At 32.1% G+C, this 17,589-nt stretch overlaps 1 protein-coding gene across 4 annotated transcripts in view; it reads right to left on the bottom strand.

Annotated features, from left to right (window-relative positions):
- Positions 1-14,747: 14,747 nt before the first annotated feature.
- The window catches only part of LOC126779146 (RNA-binding protein 8A-like), a 35,847-nt gene continuing 33,005 nt past the window's right edge, over positions 14,748-17,589 (bottom strand). For all 4 annotated transcript variants that reach the window (XM_050503016.1, XM_050503014.1, XM_050503015.1 and 1 more), the window contains exon 5: positions 14,748-15,017. In XM_050503016.1, the coding sequence (XP_050358973.1) occupies positions 14,913-15,017 (105 nt within the window). In that variant the 3' untranslated portion in view covers positions 14,748-14,912. The remainder of the gene's footprint in view (positions 15,018-17,589) is intronic.

The raw sequence follows: 17,589 nt of genomic DNA, 5'->3' as shown, positions 1-17,589 counted from the left end.
CGTAACTGTAAATGTTTTAAAAGATCTAAACGATACGTGTAGTAATTATTACTGGAGAAATAAAAACTTCCTCTGCTCGTTACAGTCTACAGAAATTTATGCCATTATTTTGTTATATCAAATAAAAAATTACTATGTCATTCTCTCCATACATGGGTCAGTGGTATAGACTTATCTAATAATATATTTTCAGTAGTAGAAGGAATAGCGATGTCAAAAACACTGTGTAAGAAATCAGACATGTTAATTAGCTATCTGACACTTCTAGATAACAAATATAAGTCGTTTTACAAAATTTTTACCGACGGATCTAAGGATACATTTGGTTCAGGTACAGCAATCTTTGACCCTCAGGCAGATATAAGAATTAAATTTAAAATTAAGGCATATCTATAATGCATAGTGAGCTGATTGCAATTTCAGAATCATTATCATATGCGTCATCTTGTGCCGGAAGTCAGGTTGTTATACTGTCTGATTCAAAGAGCGCCCTTTTTCATTTGGCTCGGTTAACCTCGACCTTTCGAGGATACCCGGTAGCCTATGATATTTTAGAGTCCATATGCAATAGACAAAGTGCAAGTAAAACAATAATTATCCAGTAGATACCTTTACATATTGGAATCATGGGCAACGGGGAAACTGACAAAGCAGCAAAACAAGCTATTCATGACGGAATTTCTTATCAGTGCATACCTTTACATAGTGAAATTTTAAATAAATTTCACTATGTAAAGGTATATATATATTATCACCGATTGATGGACTGTGCGCTGAATGCGTCATTCCGGCCCCGTTTATTAATATCATATAATGTGGGTATATGTAATAGTTAGCTTGCGGTACCATCATCAAACGAATCTAAGCTATTATTGAAAATGTATATATAGAATACTTGCTCATTTTCGATAATACCTTATATAGAAAAGAAAAGATTATGGATGTATTATATTATTGAAGTAATGTTAAGTTAATTAGGTGTTAAGTTGTTTTGATTAAGTATAATTATTATGTGTTTTGCTTGTACGGGGGTGACATAGTCAATCTGATGACTAAACTCCCAGGTAAAATAAAGGAAAAAAAATTATTTATATATTATATATCATAATTATGTTTAGAAATTGGGTAGGAAGATATTGTATACACAATTTCATACGTAACATTGTTTCTTTCAGTGCACGGCACAAAATAAATTATAAACACAAATAGGCAAAGATTATTCCTGAATATTTTATACTGTTTTCAGCTCATTGGTGGTAAATAAAAACAAATAATATTATAGAAAGACATATATTAAATACATAAGCGATAAGTCTTAGCATAGATAATGAATTAACTATGCACCGCACTTTAAACACACTTTAACACATGCTTTTCCTAATTGAAAATAAGTTTTTTTCAATCGCACTTTAAATACTTACTAGTTTTCTTAATAAACTACTTAAATATATTCTTTATCACTGTTTCATTACTTATAAAATCCAGTATTTATATTTAATCGATGTTTTGTCTGAGAGTGCACAGAAAAAGTAACGTAATTTAAAAATATTGTCTTAACTTGACTATGACCAGTAAACAATATAAGAAAAAGATAAAATTTGTTCATAAGCGTCACAAAACTCAACAGTTTGAAAAAAAAAATTATAAAATGTTTTGCGTAATGAAGTCAAAATAAGTTACAGTAAGAACATAATCTTTTATTAACTTTATTTAAAATATAAAAACTATTGAGGAAAAACAATCTTAACAAAAAAAAACCTATTTTTTTGACAACTTACTATTTCATAAACATCTTTTCTCCAGTGTTAAATTTTGTGTAAATTTATGTTGATTCATTCATATATTAATAGTAACAAGATATTGTGACTATTTACATTTAATATGATACGTCTTAACTATCTAACTTACTATTTTTTTTTTTAATTCTAGAAAAAGGAAAATATTTCATATTGAATAAAAAATGAAAATAAAATAGTAATAAAATATTAAAAATGTTTAAACAAATAGAGATATGTTTTAATAAATTACAATCAAAGTAACAATTAAATATTGAAGTTTAGTTACACACATTTGTCCAGACATATTGCGTCTTTTTCATAGATAGAAGCCATTGCTTGCATTGTGCCTTAAACTTATTTTGAGATGTACTGTTCTTAATCGGAAGTGGGATATCGTTCCAACACTTAGAAGCAGCGAAACGAAAGCTATCTCTAAATGCTTGCAAATGTGGTCTAGGCAGTACTAGTCGCGGAACTCGGCTCAATCTACAATTGGATTCATTTGTTTCAGACCATTTAAGTTTATCCGCCAAATAATTGGGAATTTTGTGATATTTTAAGGTGAAAGTGATATTATTTACTTTAAGTGTACGGCGATTTTTCATATTTAATATATTCTTGGAATTTAAATAAGGTGTAATATGCGAATATCGAGGTATATTGTAACAAAATCTTAGACAAGAATTTTGTATCCTCTGTATTTTCCTTTCAGTCTTTTTATAAAGGCAGGGGCCATAAAGGACATCACAGTAGTCCAACTGAGATAGAACCAAGGATTCTACAAGTTTAGATCGCGCTGATTTACTCAAAAATGGTCTAAACTTATAAATCATTTGAAAGGAATGACCATTTTTAAAAATCCTATGACACATTTGATCAAGCGATACCATTTGTTGCCTAGTACCAAAAATTATGAAAGTACATTTTTGTGGATTTAATGACAGGTCATGATTCTTCGACCAACTAAAAATTTGAGAAAGATCATCATTAACATTTTGGATAGTTTTATCATTATTTATATATTATATAGATTTATGTTCAATAATAACTGTGTATCATCTGCGTACATGTGAACTAAACTAGTTTTGACACATTCCTGAAGATCTGCCGTATAAATTGAGTACAAAATAGGTCCAAGTATAGAACCTTGGATAACACCTCTATTAACTTTTATAGCGCTAGACGTTGTAGGCCTGCCATTCATGCCAGAAATTTCTACTATTTGTAATCTATCTTTGAAATAACTAGAAAACCACTTACATATGTGATCAGAAACACCATAAAATTTCAATTTGGCAAGAAGTAAATCTATATTGAGACATTCAAATGCTCTGCTGTAGTCTAATAGTATTAAAATTAAAGCCATATTATTATTAGATGCAGAAAGAATTTCATCAACAATGTGTAATAACGCTGTTGTGGAACTGTGTGACTTTCTAAAACCGGATTGGCATTTCGGAATAATGCAATGTTTTTCAAAATAGGAAGCAATTTGTTGATTTACCACCTTTTATAAAACCTTTGATAAAACAGGCAATATTCTAATTGGTCGTAAGTCTTTCACTGAGTCTACATTTTTCTTTTTCGGAAGAGCTTTAATAATTGTAGTTTTCCAAGATGTTGGGAAGTATCGCGTGCGTAATGAAGTATTTATTATATGTGTAATAGCAACTAACGAGTATGGGAGGGTAAGTTTTACCATTTTGATAGAAATGTCATCAGTACCTACGGCATTAGAGACTATAGAATTAATTATTTTTAAGATGTTCTCGGCGGAAAGTTCTGTAAAATCACATATAGAATAAATCGGTTTGTTATATTTATTTATAATGTTACTATTATGTGAAACGCTAGGTACCGAGTCAAGGAAAGCTTTAATTATTATATTTGGATCACATAGATAACCTGGAATTATGTTATTGTGAGTGCCTAAAAACTTTTTAAGTTCACCGTGCATTTTTTTCGGATTGTTGATGAATTTATTAATTTTATTTGTGACATAAAAAGATTTTTCTTTTTGAGTTACCTCAAATACAGCGTTTCTCAATTGTTTTTATGTTTTTTATTATAGTTTGTATGAATTTATATCACGATCAGAGTTCGTTTTTTTAGCAATATTACAAGCATCCACTCTGTCTGTCATCATTGCTTTAATGGTATCTGTAATCCATGGGGAAGGGGGGTATTTGAAACGCTTAGTTTTCAAAGGAACAAAATGATTGAAAAGGCCAAGAATTAAAAAATTAAAACACTACCATAGCATCGACATGGTCATACTGTAATATCATATCCCAAGGTGTAATAGATGAAGCGAACTGGTATTTTTTTTTTTTATAGAATAGGAAGGTGGACGAGCATATGGGCCACCTGATGGTAAGTGGTCACCAAACGCTCTTAGACATTGGCATTGTAAGAAATGTCAACCATCGCTTATAGCCAATGCGCCACCAACCTTGGGAACTAAGATTTTATGTCCCTTGTGCCTGTAATTACACTGGCTCACTCACCCTTCAAACCGGAACACAACAATATCAAGTATTGCTGTTTTGCGGTAGAATATCTGATGAGTGGGTGGTACCTACCCAGACGAGCTTGCACAAAGCCCTACCACCAGTTGAATCATGGTATGTATCAAGATCAAAATTATTAAATGGTCTGTACTGAATAACTCTTGGAATTGGTTTATTTACTTCCAGAGGTATAATTGCCGTAATAAAAACATGATCACTCAAATCATCGTTATATTGAACATTAATTTCACTTATATTTAAGCTATCATTACAGCAGATAACATCTATTAGAGAGCTAGATGTATTCGTGACTTGAGTAGATTTGTTAACTATTTGATTCAATTTATATTCCGCTATTAACGTTAAAAATTCATTTTGAGAAATACCATGCGAATTTAAATCAATGTTTATGTCAGCAGTTACAAATACGTATTCATATTTTGGTGTTAAAAATGATAGATTGTCATCTAGCGTAGATAAAAATGTGCTAAAACTAAATTTAGGAGGTCGGTAGATGACTCCTACAGCAGTCATGCATCTTTTAATCTTAATTTCAAACCACTGTTGCTCAAGTGCCGAAAAATTACTGGCAATACTTTTACTCTCAAATTTGAACGTATATATGCGCCTACTCCTCCTCCTCTAGATTGCGAACCTGATCGTGGTTCATTTTATAGTATGTGATAATTCGTCTCTTCGTGTATTTAGTGATTGAGCATTCAGCACAGATAATTTTAACTTTGTAACTTTTCTACCCTTTTTATAGAATTAAGCATATATATATATATATATATAATACCATAACTTTTCCTTCTTAAAATGTTCGCATGAAATATTTTTCTCATAATAATAATTGCATTATATTTTAATTGAACGATATCAATTTCGCAATTGTCTCTAAAATTACCAAAACAGGTGCCATTTGGGATTGATGTTTTCTGGTTTTTATCCTATATACACATTCTAAGTCACTGGGTAGAATCGACACTCCCGTGGTTTTCGCTATTAGACATACCGTATCAGCTAGGTTTTCTTTAGGAGTTTGTGTAACACCGCATATCTCCAAGTTATTAATCGATCTTTTGGTCCCTTTTATTTATTTCATTTTGTAAGTTTTCATTTTGTAACATAAAATCAGATAATTTCCGTTCTATTTTTTCAATTCTTTGACCCTGATGTTCGACTTCTAAGACTTTTGTTTGTAATTCAAATAAATCATTTTTCATCTCCATGACACAAGATTGTAGCTTTTTGAATTCATTATCTTGTTCATTGAATCTCGCATTTATTTCTGCGCGAAAGTTTATTATTTCTGTTAATATTAAATTATTAAAGTTTTTGTTTGTCGTATCTTCTTGACTACTTGACGTAGCTTGTGGTATAGGCGACTTGTTACTATGCGATGAAGTGTTGATATCCTTATTAGTCACACTTTGTGCTCTTTTAGAACTTGTTTTGCAAGTTGAACACTTCCATGTAGATCTAGCGTTTTTCGAATCATTGTTAAAATGAACGCAATCGGAATGAAACAAATAGTTACAACTATTGCACTTAATACGTTTTTGCCCAACTCCTATGTTGACCTCACATATCTCATCACATGCATTAACCATCTTTTGAAATAATTATTTTTAAAAATTATTGTGAAAATAAATGTGTTGTATATCGGGGTTTGAACCATCAACTTCTCGGATACAATACCAGAGCCGTTACCAATGCGCCAAACGTTAGCTAGTAGACGACGGTGAAAATATGCAATATTGTTTACTGTTCTGTTACTTATGATGTTTACAGAGTACAGTAACTGTGATATTTATATTGTGATTTATGACGGTAGACAAATAATTATCTACACTGATCTCCGAACCACAAAAATATATGGATGTTATTTATAATGTTAATTCACAATTTTTAAAACTTTTTTTATTAATGATTTAGTGTTACACCTCACTCAACATATATAACAGCCAATTTTTTATACTAAGTCACTAATTTGCTGGAAATTTTTTTTTATTCGAGGAGCACTAAACTTTTACTGCGTACGCTGTGGTGGCAGCACCCGCACTTTTAATTTAATCGGTGCTTGCCCTGGTTTGAACCCACAATCACCGAAGGGAGTAATTCTAAGAACCAGATGAAAAGGAAATGAAACGAAAAGCCCTACTTGATGCAAAATTGCAAATACAGCATGCAGAAATATATATATATATATATATATATAACTATATATATATATATATATATATATATATATATATATATATATATTTCAATTATAATATTTGTAGATTTTATTTGTAAAAAAAGTAAAATTTTCTTACGAATTTAATTACATAAGTCTAACAATAAATGTCAATTCATAGTGTTTAACATTTTAGCGAATTAAACAAAAAATAATGTAGTTTCTATGTTATCAATAAATATCTAATTAATTAATTAATTTTTCCAAGATGGCATGAGCGGCGATCGCTCAAGGTCGAAAAATACAATTGGCAAAGATGTACGGATTTATTCCTGAATATTTTATACTATTTTCAGTTCATTGGTGGTAAATAAAAACAAATAATATTATAGAAAGACATATATTAAATACATAAGCGATAAGTCTTAGCTTAGATAATGAATTAACTATGCACCGCACTTTAAACACACTTTAACACATGCTTTTCCTAATAGAAAATAAGTTTTTTTCAATCGCACTTTAAATACTTACTAGTTTTCTTAATAAACTACTTAAATATATTCTTTATCACTGTTTCATGACTTATAAAATCCAGTATTTATATTTAATCGATGTTTTGTCTGAGAGTGCACAGAAAAAGTAACGTAATTTAAAAATAATGTCTTGAGTATGAAAAGTAAACAATATAAAAAAAAAGATAAAATTTGTTCATAAGAATCACAAAAATCAACAGTTTGAAAAAAATTATAAAATGTTTTGCGTAATAAAGTCAAAATAAGTTACAGTAAGAACATAATCTTTTATTAACTTTATTTAAAATATAAAAACTATTGAGGAAAAACAATCTTAACAAGAAAAACCTATTTTTTTGACAACTTACTATTTCATAAACATCTTTTCTCCAGTGTTAAATTTTATGTTAATTTATGTTGATTCATTCATATATTAATAGTAACAAGATATTGAGACTATTTACATTTAATATGATACGTCCAGATATATATTTTAAAGTGCGATACATAATAAGAGTTATAATATAATATCGACTATCGTCGTTTCTTGTGAGTTTTTGCTTGTCCGAGAATATCAGCTCCATCGAGAGCCTCGCGTGCACTCTATAGGAAAAATACAAAATTAAAAATTTCTGAGGTCAAGCTCAGCAGTACGTCATTTAGAGGCTGTTTTACTTCATATAGTTGTGGGTAGAATTTTAAGTTGTACCTGTATATCTTCTTCCTGGGCTTCCTCATGTACATTGCTTACAAATAGGATCCAACCTTCCACAGACCTCTGTGGTCCTGGTGTGTTACCCTCTGGCGCAAGACTGTCATATCTAGAAACAAACACATATACATTTTAATATTACCATATTTTTAAATTAGATAAATTTGTATATAAATTAGATAAAGCTGAGATGGCCCAGTGGTAAGAACATGTGATAAATAAGAGTTATTTAGTTATTTTTTTGTAACATGTTCATAATGTTCTAGGGCATTTTGTGAAAGTTTGTACACTTAACTACAGAGGTTTTGCTACAAAATCGCTTTGATATCTTATTGGTAATAGAAATCGCATTTAAATCAAAATGATACACAGACAATGAGGTTTTACAGATATGATATACATTCAAAGTATCAATTTATGTTTTTGTCAATTTAAATTTATATCTAATGTAAACTAATCTCGTTAATATAATACTTATCTTCTTTAAGATGTTTATATGACGTATTTAGTCCACCGCCACACTTTTTTCGTAAACAAAAAAAGAAAAGAATCGAAACGATTACAGACGGTGTCGTGTGATTGACTATTTAAAAGACGCTAGATTACATGTATTGTTTTAATCTAGGAGTGCTTGCCTTTATTACTTTAATAAATACAAAATCAGCCACAGTTGTTGTCGTCAACGATTCGCGAGTATAACTGAATGAAGGTAGCGCCTTGTAAATGTCAATTAGGTTGGTACTCTCTCACTGGTTTACTTACTTCCAAATAGCAATACTTTGTATTGTTGTATTTTAATTGGAACGGTGAATGAGCTAGTATAATTAATACATTAATACAGAACCACTGTTGCTTTATAAATTTGTTTATGTCTTTACGTAACACATTCGTCTGTCTACCTTTTTAAAGATAATTTAAAAATAAACGGTAAAAGCCAAGACAGATTACACGAACGTAAGGCCGATGTCGTCATGCCGTCAAACGCGAGGCGTTTATGAATAAGAATTACGGGAAGATATTATTGACGGTGTCGTGTCGGGCCGCAAACCTTTATCGCGTATATTTTAACATTTTTTTATCATTTCATGACTTTTTAAACACTGCAGTGTCCGCAACAAGAAGTTGTTTAAGTCAAATTATTTAGGTGTTAATAAAAACCTTTCAAGTTCAAAATAGATCAAAATAAAGTAACATCCAAGTGGGCCAACCACAAAAGCCCGGCGGGCCGCAGGTTGAGTACGGCTGCTATATATGATAACGATCGACTAGCTAATATTAGTGTTGATAAACTAACTATATGGGCTTTTTTGTCGTTTGCACACATTGTATGTGTACATAGGATACAATATGGTCCATACAAGAACACAAAAAGTATGAATAAAATAATAGTGCCTACTCAGGGGCGTAGCTTGCCCTTGATGGGCCCTGTATCAACATTTGGGTGGCCTCCCTTCCTAACTGCGGCGATGCCTTAATGGAAGGTAAAAAATTTCACAGAGAAACAAAAGTACACCTTTTCTATTGCATAATGGTTCAATTGTTTTTTTTTTAATTTGAAGTATTTTCAATGTTTAAATTATTATTGACATCGTGATACATTATTATAATTTGTTTTCTTTTTTTATTTCGTTTTTCGCTATATTGTTCTATTGATTTATTTCTATTACATATGAAGCGCTGAACCAATTTAACAATGGAATATAAAGTGACATTACCAGTATCGTCCCCATTATTATCAATATCATGTATATATGCTTGTAAGTATATAACATTATTTATGTTGTAACATAATTAACACAAAGTAAACACTCTATCATACGTCAATGAGTCCCTCAAATTTGACAATACTCGAGCCAATGGAACCTCGGCGCTCGTGCTACGTGTTAATGCTCAGCCAACTAACGGTAACGCCCCGTAACGTAAACGTTGCTTACCTGGTGTATTGCTAACACCGATTTATCTTTTTCCGTCATTGATTTATTTTCAAAAAGGAAAACAGTTGTTTATATCACCCCTTAAGCAACATTTACTGCTAAATCTAACACTTAATACATATGCAATATATTTCAAGTAATGCTACTAAAAATATTTTATCAAGGTATACCACGTAAAAATTACATCAATTGAAGTAAATAATAGATAACACTACATTAAGTAGATATCGTTTATCAGGGGGAGCAGTTAATCCGCATCCCCAGCATTGAAAGACCAAGCCATCATCTGGATGTTCTGATTTTTGATGACGCATGTACTCCGTGTGCCGACCACGCCTAACACAGACCGGACAGAGCAACTGCTCGTCCACTCGCATTGACAAGAGGATGCTAAAATCTCCCTCCCCAAAAAGTTCACGTTGACGTCCTTCACGTTATGGTTCCTCCGCTATATGGCCAGACCAAAGTGTAGTAAAAAAAAGTGAACACAATTATTGCTATTATATTGTTTTGGTAATTGACTAGTAAATGCAATACTGTCAATTTGATCTCAGGAAGAACTGATGCTGTTTAATATATGGCCTCGTCCTGCGGCAAAGAAAACACAAGTCCATAACTTAATTGTCAGATATCTAGTTGACAGAACAGGTACTACTACAGACACAAAGTACTACACACACTTTGATCTTAGTCAAAAGGCCGAGAAGCGAATTGGTTGACTTACTTTCCACATCGGAAGAGTTGTCTTCCGATGTGGAAAGTTCAAGTTAAGAATTTAGGAAGACGTCAACAGGGAGGGTGCTAATATTGTGATTGGCTTCGAAGAGATAACTGTTTATAACAAGAACGAGGTTTATAAGATCATGGCTCAAGGGCAGGAACGGGAGAAGGTTGCCTCAACTCTAATGAATGCTCAATCTAGCCCGCTCGCATAGTGTGTACACAATAGTCATTCATATAAAGGAAAACAGCTTGGAAGACTTCCCCTAGCTTCCTAGGCTGTTTTCCTCCTCAAAATTGCATATAAGCAAAGATTAAAGATAGAGAGAGAGAGAGGGCTTGGGAGTGCGTGGATCTGTTGACGCTTGGTAAAGTTTACCTTTAGATTATTTTACAATCTTTCATCCGTTCAAAGCTTCCTGTAGGATTCGTCACGAATCAGACGAATTTTACAGGAAGCTTTGAAGCGATAGTCGATACTACATTGGTGTGGTCCCGCGAACCTGATTCACCGACAGAAAATCTAGCCAACGCGATGCAGAATTCGCTACGAAATGTAAAGCGCCATCTATGGAACGTCGTAATCATTGTGTGACGTGAGCGTAAGGCGACCTAAAATATTGTACGTCGGTAACACAGATAAACAATTATAATTGAAACTAAATAAAAAAAAGTTTTATAGATTCAAATTAGGTGTATTATATATGTTGCTATTTTATAGTTGATTATTACGTTTTCATTTAAATAAAAAGCGTAATGCTTTGATTTAATTACTGATTATAAAAGAAACCTGAATATGTAGTGAGAAAATATAAAGTTACTTGGTTGTAGAGCTTTATGCAAGCCCGTCTCGATAGGTACCACCCACTTATATTATATTCTAAGGCCAAACATAAATATTTGTATTTTGGTGTTTCGGCTTAAAGGGACAGACATAAGAATTATATTCACATTAGTGTTTAAAATTAAAAAATGCTGTATTATTATAATTATTTATCAGTCGCGCGAAGACGCTTGCTGATTGTAGACGCGTTATTGTCGGATTCCAAAACCGGTTTAATCACCACTGCGCTCGACACCGCGTCGTAACGTTGTTTACAATGTTGAGTGTTTTGTTCGAGTATAATAGATAAATATGACTACTAATGGATCCAATATACAGGTTGAGACGGAACATATAATGCAAAGTGATAGGAGTGATAACTTTGAGTGTTCAGGGGAAGATGGAGAGATTAGGAACCGTGAGATGCATGACAACGATAGAAGACCAAATAAAAGAAACAGGGAGGCTAATAGAGAAGAAGTTTGGTTTATCGTACAGAGGAAAGGTAAAAGGTTTGCTCGTGACGGGGACTTTAATGACTGGGAAAGAATACCAGAGGACCAGATTGAAGTTTGCATTACATCCACTGAACCAATTCCAAAACAACTTAAACTGGCTAAGATTTTGAAATCAGAGAACATACAGAATGTTGTTCGTGTTAAATACATAAACTCCTTTAAAGTGTTGATTCAGTTTGACAAAGAAGATAGTGCTGAGGAATTAATAATTAACAAATTCTTTAATGAAAATGGATATAGGACATATAAAACTATGGAAATAAATCATGCGTATGGAGTGATAAAAGACATAGATTTAGACCGTACTGATGAAGAAATTTTAGAAAGTATTTATTTTTAGAAAGTATTATAGTAGTATACCAATTATGGGAGTAAAGAGGTTAAAACGCAGAAATAACTCGGATGGAAGATGGGAGAATAGTGAGGCTATGAGAATATGTTTTAAAGGGTCATCGTTACCATCAAAAATTAAAATGTTCGACACCACAGTAATAGTAACAGCCTATGTATTCCCTGTTACGCAATGTTCTCGATGCTGGAGATACGGACATACGATCAAAATTTGTCCATCTAACAAAATTGTTTGCCCGAAATGTGGTGACAACCATCAAAATTGTGAGCAATCTTCATTTATTTGTAATAACTGTGGCGGTAATCACATGGCTATGACCAGAATATGCCCCATTTATATTAAAGAAAAACGAGTTCGAGAGCTAATAGCAGAATTTAATTGTACATACAAAAAGGCACTAACTATTTATGTTCCACCCAGCCCCCTCCAGCACCTGTTATTTCACGTCAAGCATTTCCAACAATTAATAAAGCTAACGATTCGTCTACAGTTAATAGTTTAAAAGAATCTATCTATATCGGGCTAAAGAGTCACCTAAGTAAATTGGACAAAGTACAAAATCAGTCAATGCGAGTTATTGGCGGCTTTATCAGAACCACACCAATACATGTCATGGAGAGTGAATTGTATATACGACCTCTAAATATCCGAAGGAAATATCTTGCCGTTAAGTTTGTGCTAAAGTCAAGGTCTGACGAAAATAACGTAACTGTAAATGTTTTAAAAGATCTAAACGATACGTGTAGTAATTATTACTAGAGAAATAAAAACTTCCTCTGCTCGTTACAGTCTACAAAAATTTATGCCAATATTCTGTTATATCAAATAAAAAATTACTATGTCATTCTCTCCATACATGGGTCAGTGGTATAGACTTATCTAATAATATATTTTCAGTAGTAGAAGGAATAGCAATGTCAAAAACACTGTCTAAGAAATCAGACATGTTAAATAGCTGTCGGACACTTCTAGATAAAAAATATAAGTCGTTTTACAAAATTTTTACCGACGGATCTAAGGGTACATTCGGTTCAGGTGCAGCAATCTTTGACCCTCAGGCAGATATAAGAATTAATTTAAAATTGAGGCAGGTATATCTATAATGCATAGTGAGCTGATTACAATTTCGGAATCATTGTCAAATGCGTCATCTTGTGCCGGAAGTCAGGTTGTTATACTGTCTGATTCAAAGAGCGCCCTTTTTCATTTGGCTCGGTTAACCCAAACCCTTCGAGGATACCCGGTAGCCTATGATATTTTAGAGTCCATATGCAATTGACAAAGTGCAAATAAAACAATAATTATCCAGTAGATACCTTCACATATTGGAATCATGGGCAACGGGGAAACTGACAAAGCAGCAAAACAAGCTATTCATGACAGAATTCTTTATCAGTGCATACCTTTACATAGTGAAATTTTAAATAAATTCAAGAAAACATGTAAACAAAACTGGCAAGAATATTTTGATGAACGATCGCGACAAAAACGTATATGGTACAAGACAATTGTATGTGAACTTACTCATTGCCCATGGTTTCAAAAAATTAAAAGTAGCAGAAAAAATATTGTGACATTTATGAGACTTCGTTCCGGTCATATTCCGTCAAACAAATTTAATTTTATGATGGGCAAAACCAACACCAATAAATACGTACAATGTAACTGAATGGATGATGTTTATCACCGATTGATGGACTGTGCGCGGAATGCGTCGTTCCGGCCCCGTTTATTAAAATCATATAATGTGGGTATATATAATAGTTGGCTTGCGGTACCATCATCAAACGAAGCTAAGCTATTATTGAAAATGTATATATAGAATACTTGCTCATTTTCGATAATACCTTATATAGAAAAGAAAAGATTATGGATGTATTATATTATTGAAGTAATGTTAAGTTAATTAGGTGTTAAGTTGTTTTGATTTAGTATAATTATTATGTGTTTTGCTTGTACGGGGGTGACATAGTCAATCTGATGACTAAACTCCCAGGTAAAATAAAGGAAAAAAAATTTTTATATATTATATATCATAATTATGTTTAGAAATTGGGTAGGAAGATATTGTATACACAATCTCATACGCAACATTGTTTTTTTCAGTGCACGGCACAAAATAAATTATAAACACAAATAGGCAAAGATTATTCCTGAATATGTTTTACTATTTTCAGTTCATTGGTGGTAAATAAAAACAAATAATATTATAGAAAGACATATATTAAATACATAAGCGATAAGTCTTAGCTTAGATAATGAATTAACTATGCACCGCACTTTAAGCACACTTTAACACATGCTTTTCCTAATTGAAACTAAGTTTTTTTCAATCGCACTTTGAATACTTACTAGTTTTCTTAATAAACTACTTAAATATATTCTTTATCACTGTTTCATGACTTATAAAACCAGTATTTATATTTAATCGATGTTTTGTCTGAGAGTGCACAGAAAAAGTAACGTAATTTAAGAATAATGTCTTAACTTGACTATGACCAGTAAAAAATATAAAAAAAAAGATAAAATTTGTTCATAAGCATCACAAAAGTCAACAGTTTGAAAAAAATTATAAAATGTTTTGCGTAATGAAGTCAAAATAAGTTACAGTAAGAACATAATCTTTAATTAACTTTATTTAAAATATAAAAACTATTGAGGAAAAACAATCTTAACAAAAAAAATCTAGTTTTTTGACAACTTACTATTTCATAAACATCTTTTCTCCAGTGTTAAATTTTATGTTAATTTATGTTGATTCATTCATATATTAATAGTAACAAGATATTGAGACTATTTACATTTAATATGATACGTCCAGATATATATTTTAAAGTGCGATACATAATAAGAGTTAAAATATAATATCGACTATCGTCGTTTCTTGTGAGTTTTAGTGGGCCCCTTTACAAAGCACCAGTCTACTGATATCGCTTGTCCGAGAATATCAGCTCCATCGAGAGCCTCGCGTGCACTCTTTAGGAAAAATACAAAATTAAAAATTTCATTGACTAAGCACATTTACTATCTAAGCGGAAACTAAACATAACCATTAATATTAAAGTAAAACTTACAGCTGCCTGTTTGTATGTTTCATATTCAACTAAGGCATAACCCTTAAGGAAGCCAGTGCGCCGATCAAGATACAAATGAATGTTTTTGATTTCTCCAAATTCTGAGAATTGGTTATACAAAGAAAATAAAAAAATAAATAATCTTTTCTTTATATCCATACTTTTATTAATATGCAGCTTGTTTTATATGGAGCTGAGATAGCATAGTAGCAAGAACAAAGAAAAGCATGACTGAAGATTAACAAATTTAATTACAATTTATAATTCATCTCATGCAGGAAAATATTGTGTGCAAAACTCCAAACCTTCTCCTCAAAAGAGCAGGATGCCAATCTCAGCAGTACGTCATTTACAGGCTGTTTTACATCATATAGTTGGGGGTAGAATTTTAAGTTATACCTGTATATCTTCTTCCTGGGCTTCCTCATGTACATTGCTTACAAATAGGATCCAACCGTCCACAGACCTCTGTGGTCCTGGTGTGTTACCCTCTGGAGCAAGACTGTCATATCTAGAAACAAACACATATACATTTTAATATTACCATATTTTTAAATTAGATAAATTTGTATATAAATTAGATAAAGCTGAGATGGCCCAGTGGTAAGAACATGTGATAAATAAGAGTTATTTAGTTATTTTTTGTAACATGTTCATAATGTTCTAGGGCATTTTGTGAAAGTTTGTACACTTAACTACAGAGGTTTTGCTACAAAATCGCTTTGATATCTTATTGGTAATAGAAATCGCATTTAAATCAAAATGATACACAGACAATGAGGTTTTACAGATATGATATACATTCAAAGTATCAATTTATGTTTTTGTCAATTTAAATTTATATCTAATGTAAACTAATCTCGTTAATATAATACTTATCTTCTTTAAGATGTTTATATGACGTATTTAGTCCACCGCCACACTTTTTTCGTATGCTACACGAATGTGTTCTGAATCGTTTCTATAGATCAGCGATACTCAACCTTTTCTTTATAGGGGCTGCAAACAAGTGTTAATCATGGTGTCACGGGCCGCAAACCTTTATCGCGTATATTTTAACATTTTTTTATCATTTCACGACTTTTTAAACACTGCAGTATCCGCAACAAGCAGTTGTTTAAGTCCAATTATTTAGGTGTTAATAAAAAGCTTTCAAGTTCAAAATATATCAAAATAAAGTAACATCCAAGTGGGCCAACCACAAAAGCCCGGCGGGCCGCAGGTTGAGTACGGCTGCTATATATGATAACGATCGACTAGCTAATATTAGTGTTGATAAACTAACTATATGGGCTTTTTTGTCGTTTGCACACATTGTATGTATACATAGGATACAATATGGTCCATACAAGAACACAAAAAGTATGAATAAAATAATAGTGTCCTACTCAGGGGCGTAGCTTGCCCTTGATGGGCCCTGTATTAACATTTGGGTGGCTTTTCTTCCTAACTGCGGCGATGCCTTAATGGAAGGTAAAAAATTTCACAGAGAAACAAAAGTACACCTTTTCTATTGCATAAAGGTTCAATTGCTTTTTTTAATTTGAAGTATTTTCAATGATTAAATTATTATTGACATCGTGATACATTATTATAATTTGTTTTCTTTTTTTTTATTTAGTTTTTCGCTGTATTGTTCTATTGTTTTATTTCTATTACATATGAAGCGCTGAACCAATTTACCAATGGAATATAAAGTGACATTACCAGTATCATCCCCATTATTATCATTATCATGTATATGCTTGTAAGTATTTAACATTATTTATGTTGTAACATAATGAACACAAAGTAAAAACTCTATTATACGTCAATGAGTCCCTCAAATTTGACAATACTCGAGCCAATGGAACCTCGACGCTCGTGCTACGTGTTAATGCTCAGCCAACTAACGGTAACGGCCCGCAACGTAAACGTTGGTTACCTGGTGTATTGCTAACACCGATTTACCTTTTTCCGTCATTGATTTATTTTCAAAAAGGAAGACAGTTGTTTATATCACCCCTTAAGCAACATTTATTGGTAAATGTATCGCTTAACACATATTAAACATATGCAATATATTTCAAGTAATTCTAATAAAAATATTTTATCAAGATATACCACGTAAAAATTACACAAATTGAAGTAAATAATAGATAACACTACATTAAGTGGATTTCGTTTATCAGGGGGAGCAGTTAATCCGCATCCCCAGCATTGAAAGACCAAGCCATCGTCTGGATGTTCTGATTTTTGATGACGCATGTACTCCGTGTGCCGACCACGCCTAACACAGACCGGACAGAGCAACTGCTCGTCTACTCGTATTGACAAGAGGATGCTAAAATCTCCCTCCCCAAAAAGTTCACGTTGACGTCCTTCACGTTGTGGTTCCTCCTCTATATGGCCAGACCAAAGTGTAGTAAAAAAAAGCGAACACAATTATTGCTATGATATTGTTTTTGGTAATTGACTAGTAAATGCAATACTGT

This window comes from Nymphalis io, chromosome 28 (assembly GCF_905147045.1).
Source record: "Nymphalis io chromosome 28, ilAglIoxx1.1, whole genome shotgun sequence".
NCBI classification, from domain to species: Eukaryota; Metazoa; Arthropoda; class Insecta; order Lepidoptera; family Nymphalidae; genus Nymphalis; species Nymphalis io.
The sequence above is the reverse complement of the archived record's forward strand: the minus strand, read 5'-3'. Positions and strand labels throughout refer to the sequence as shown.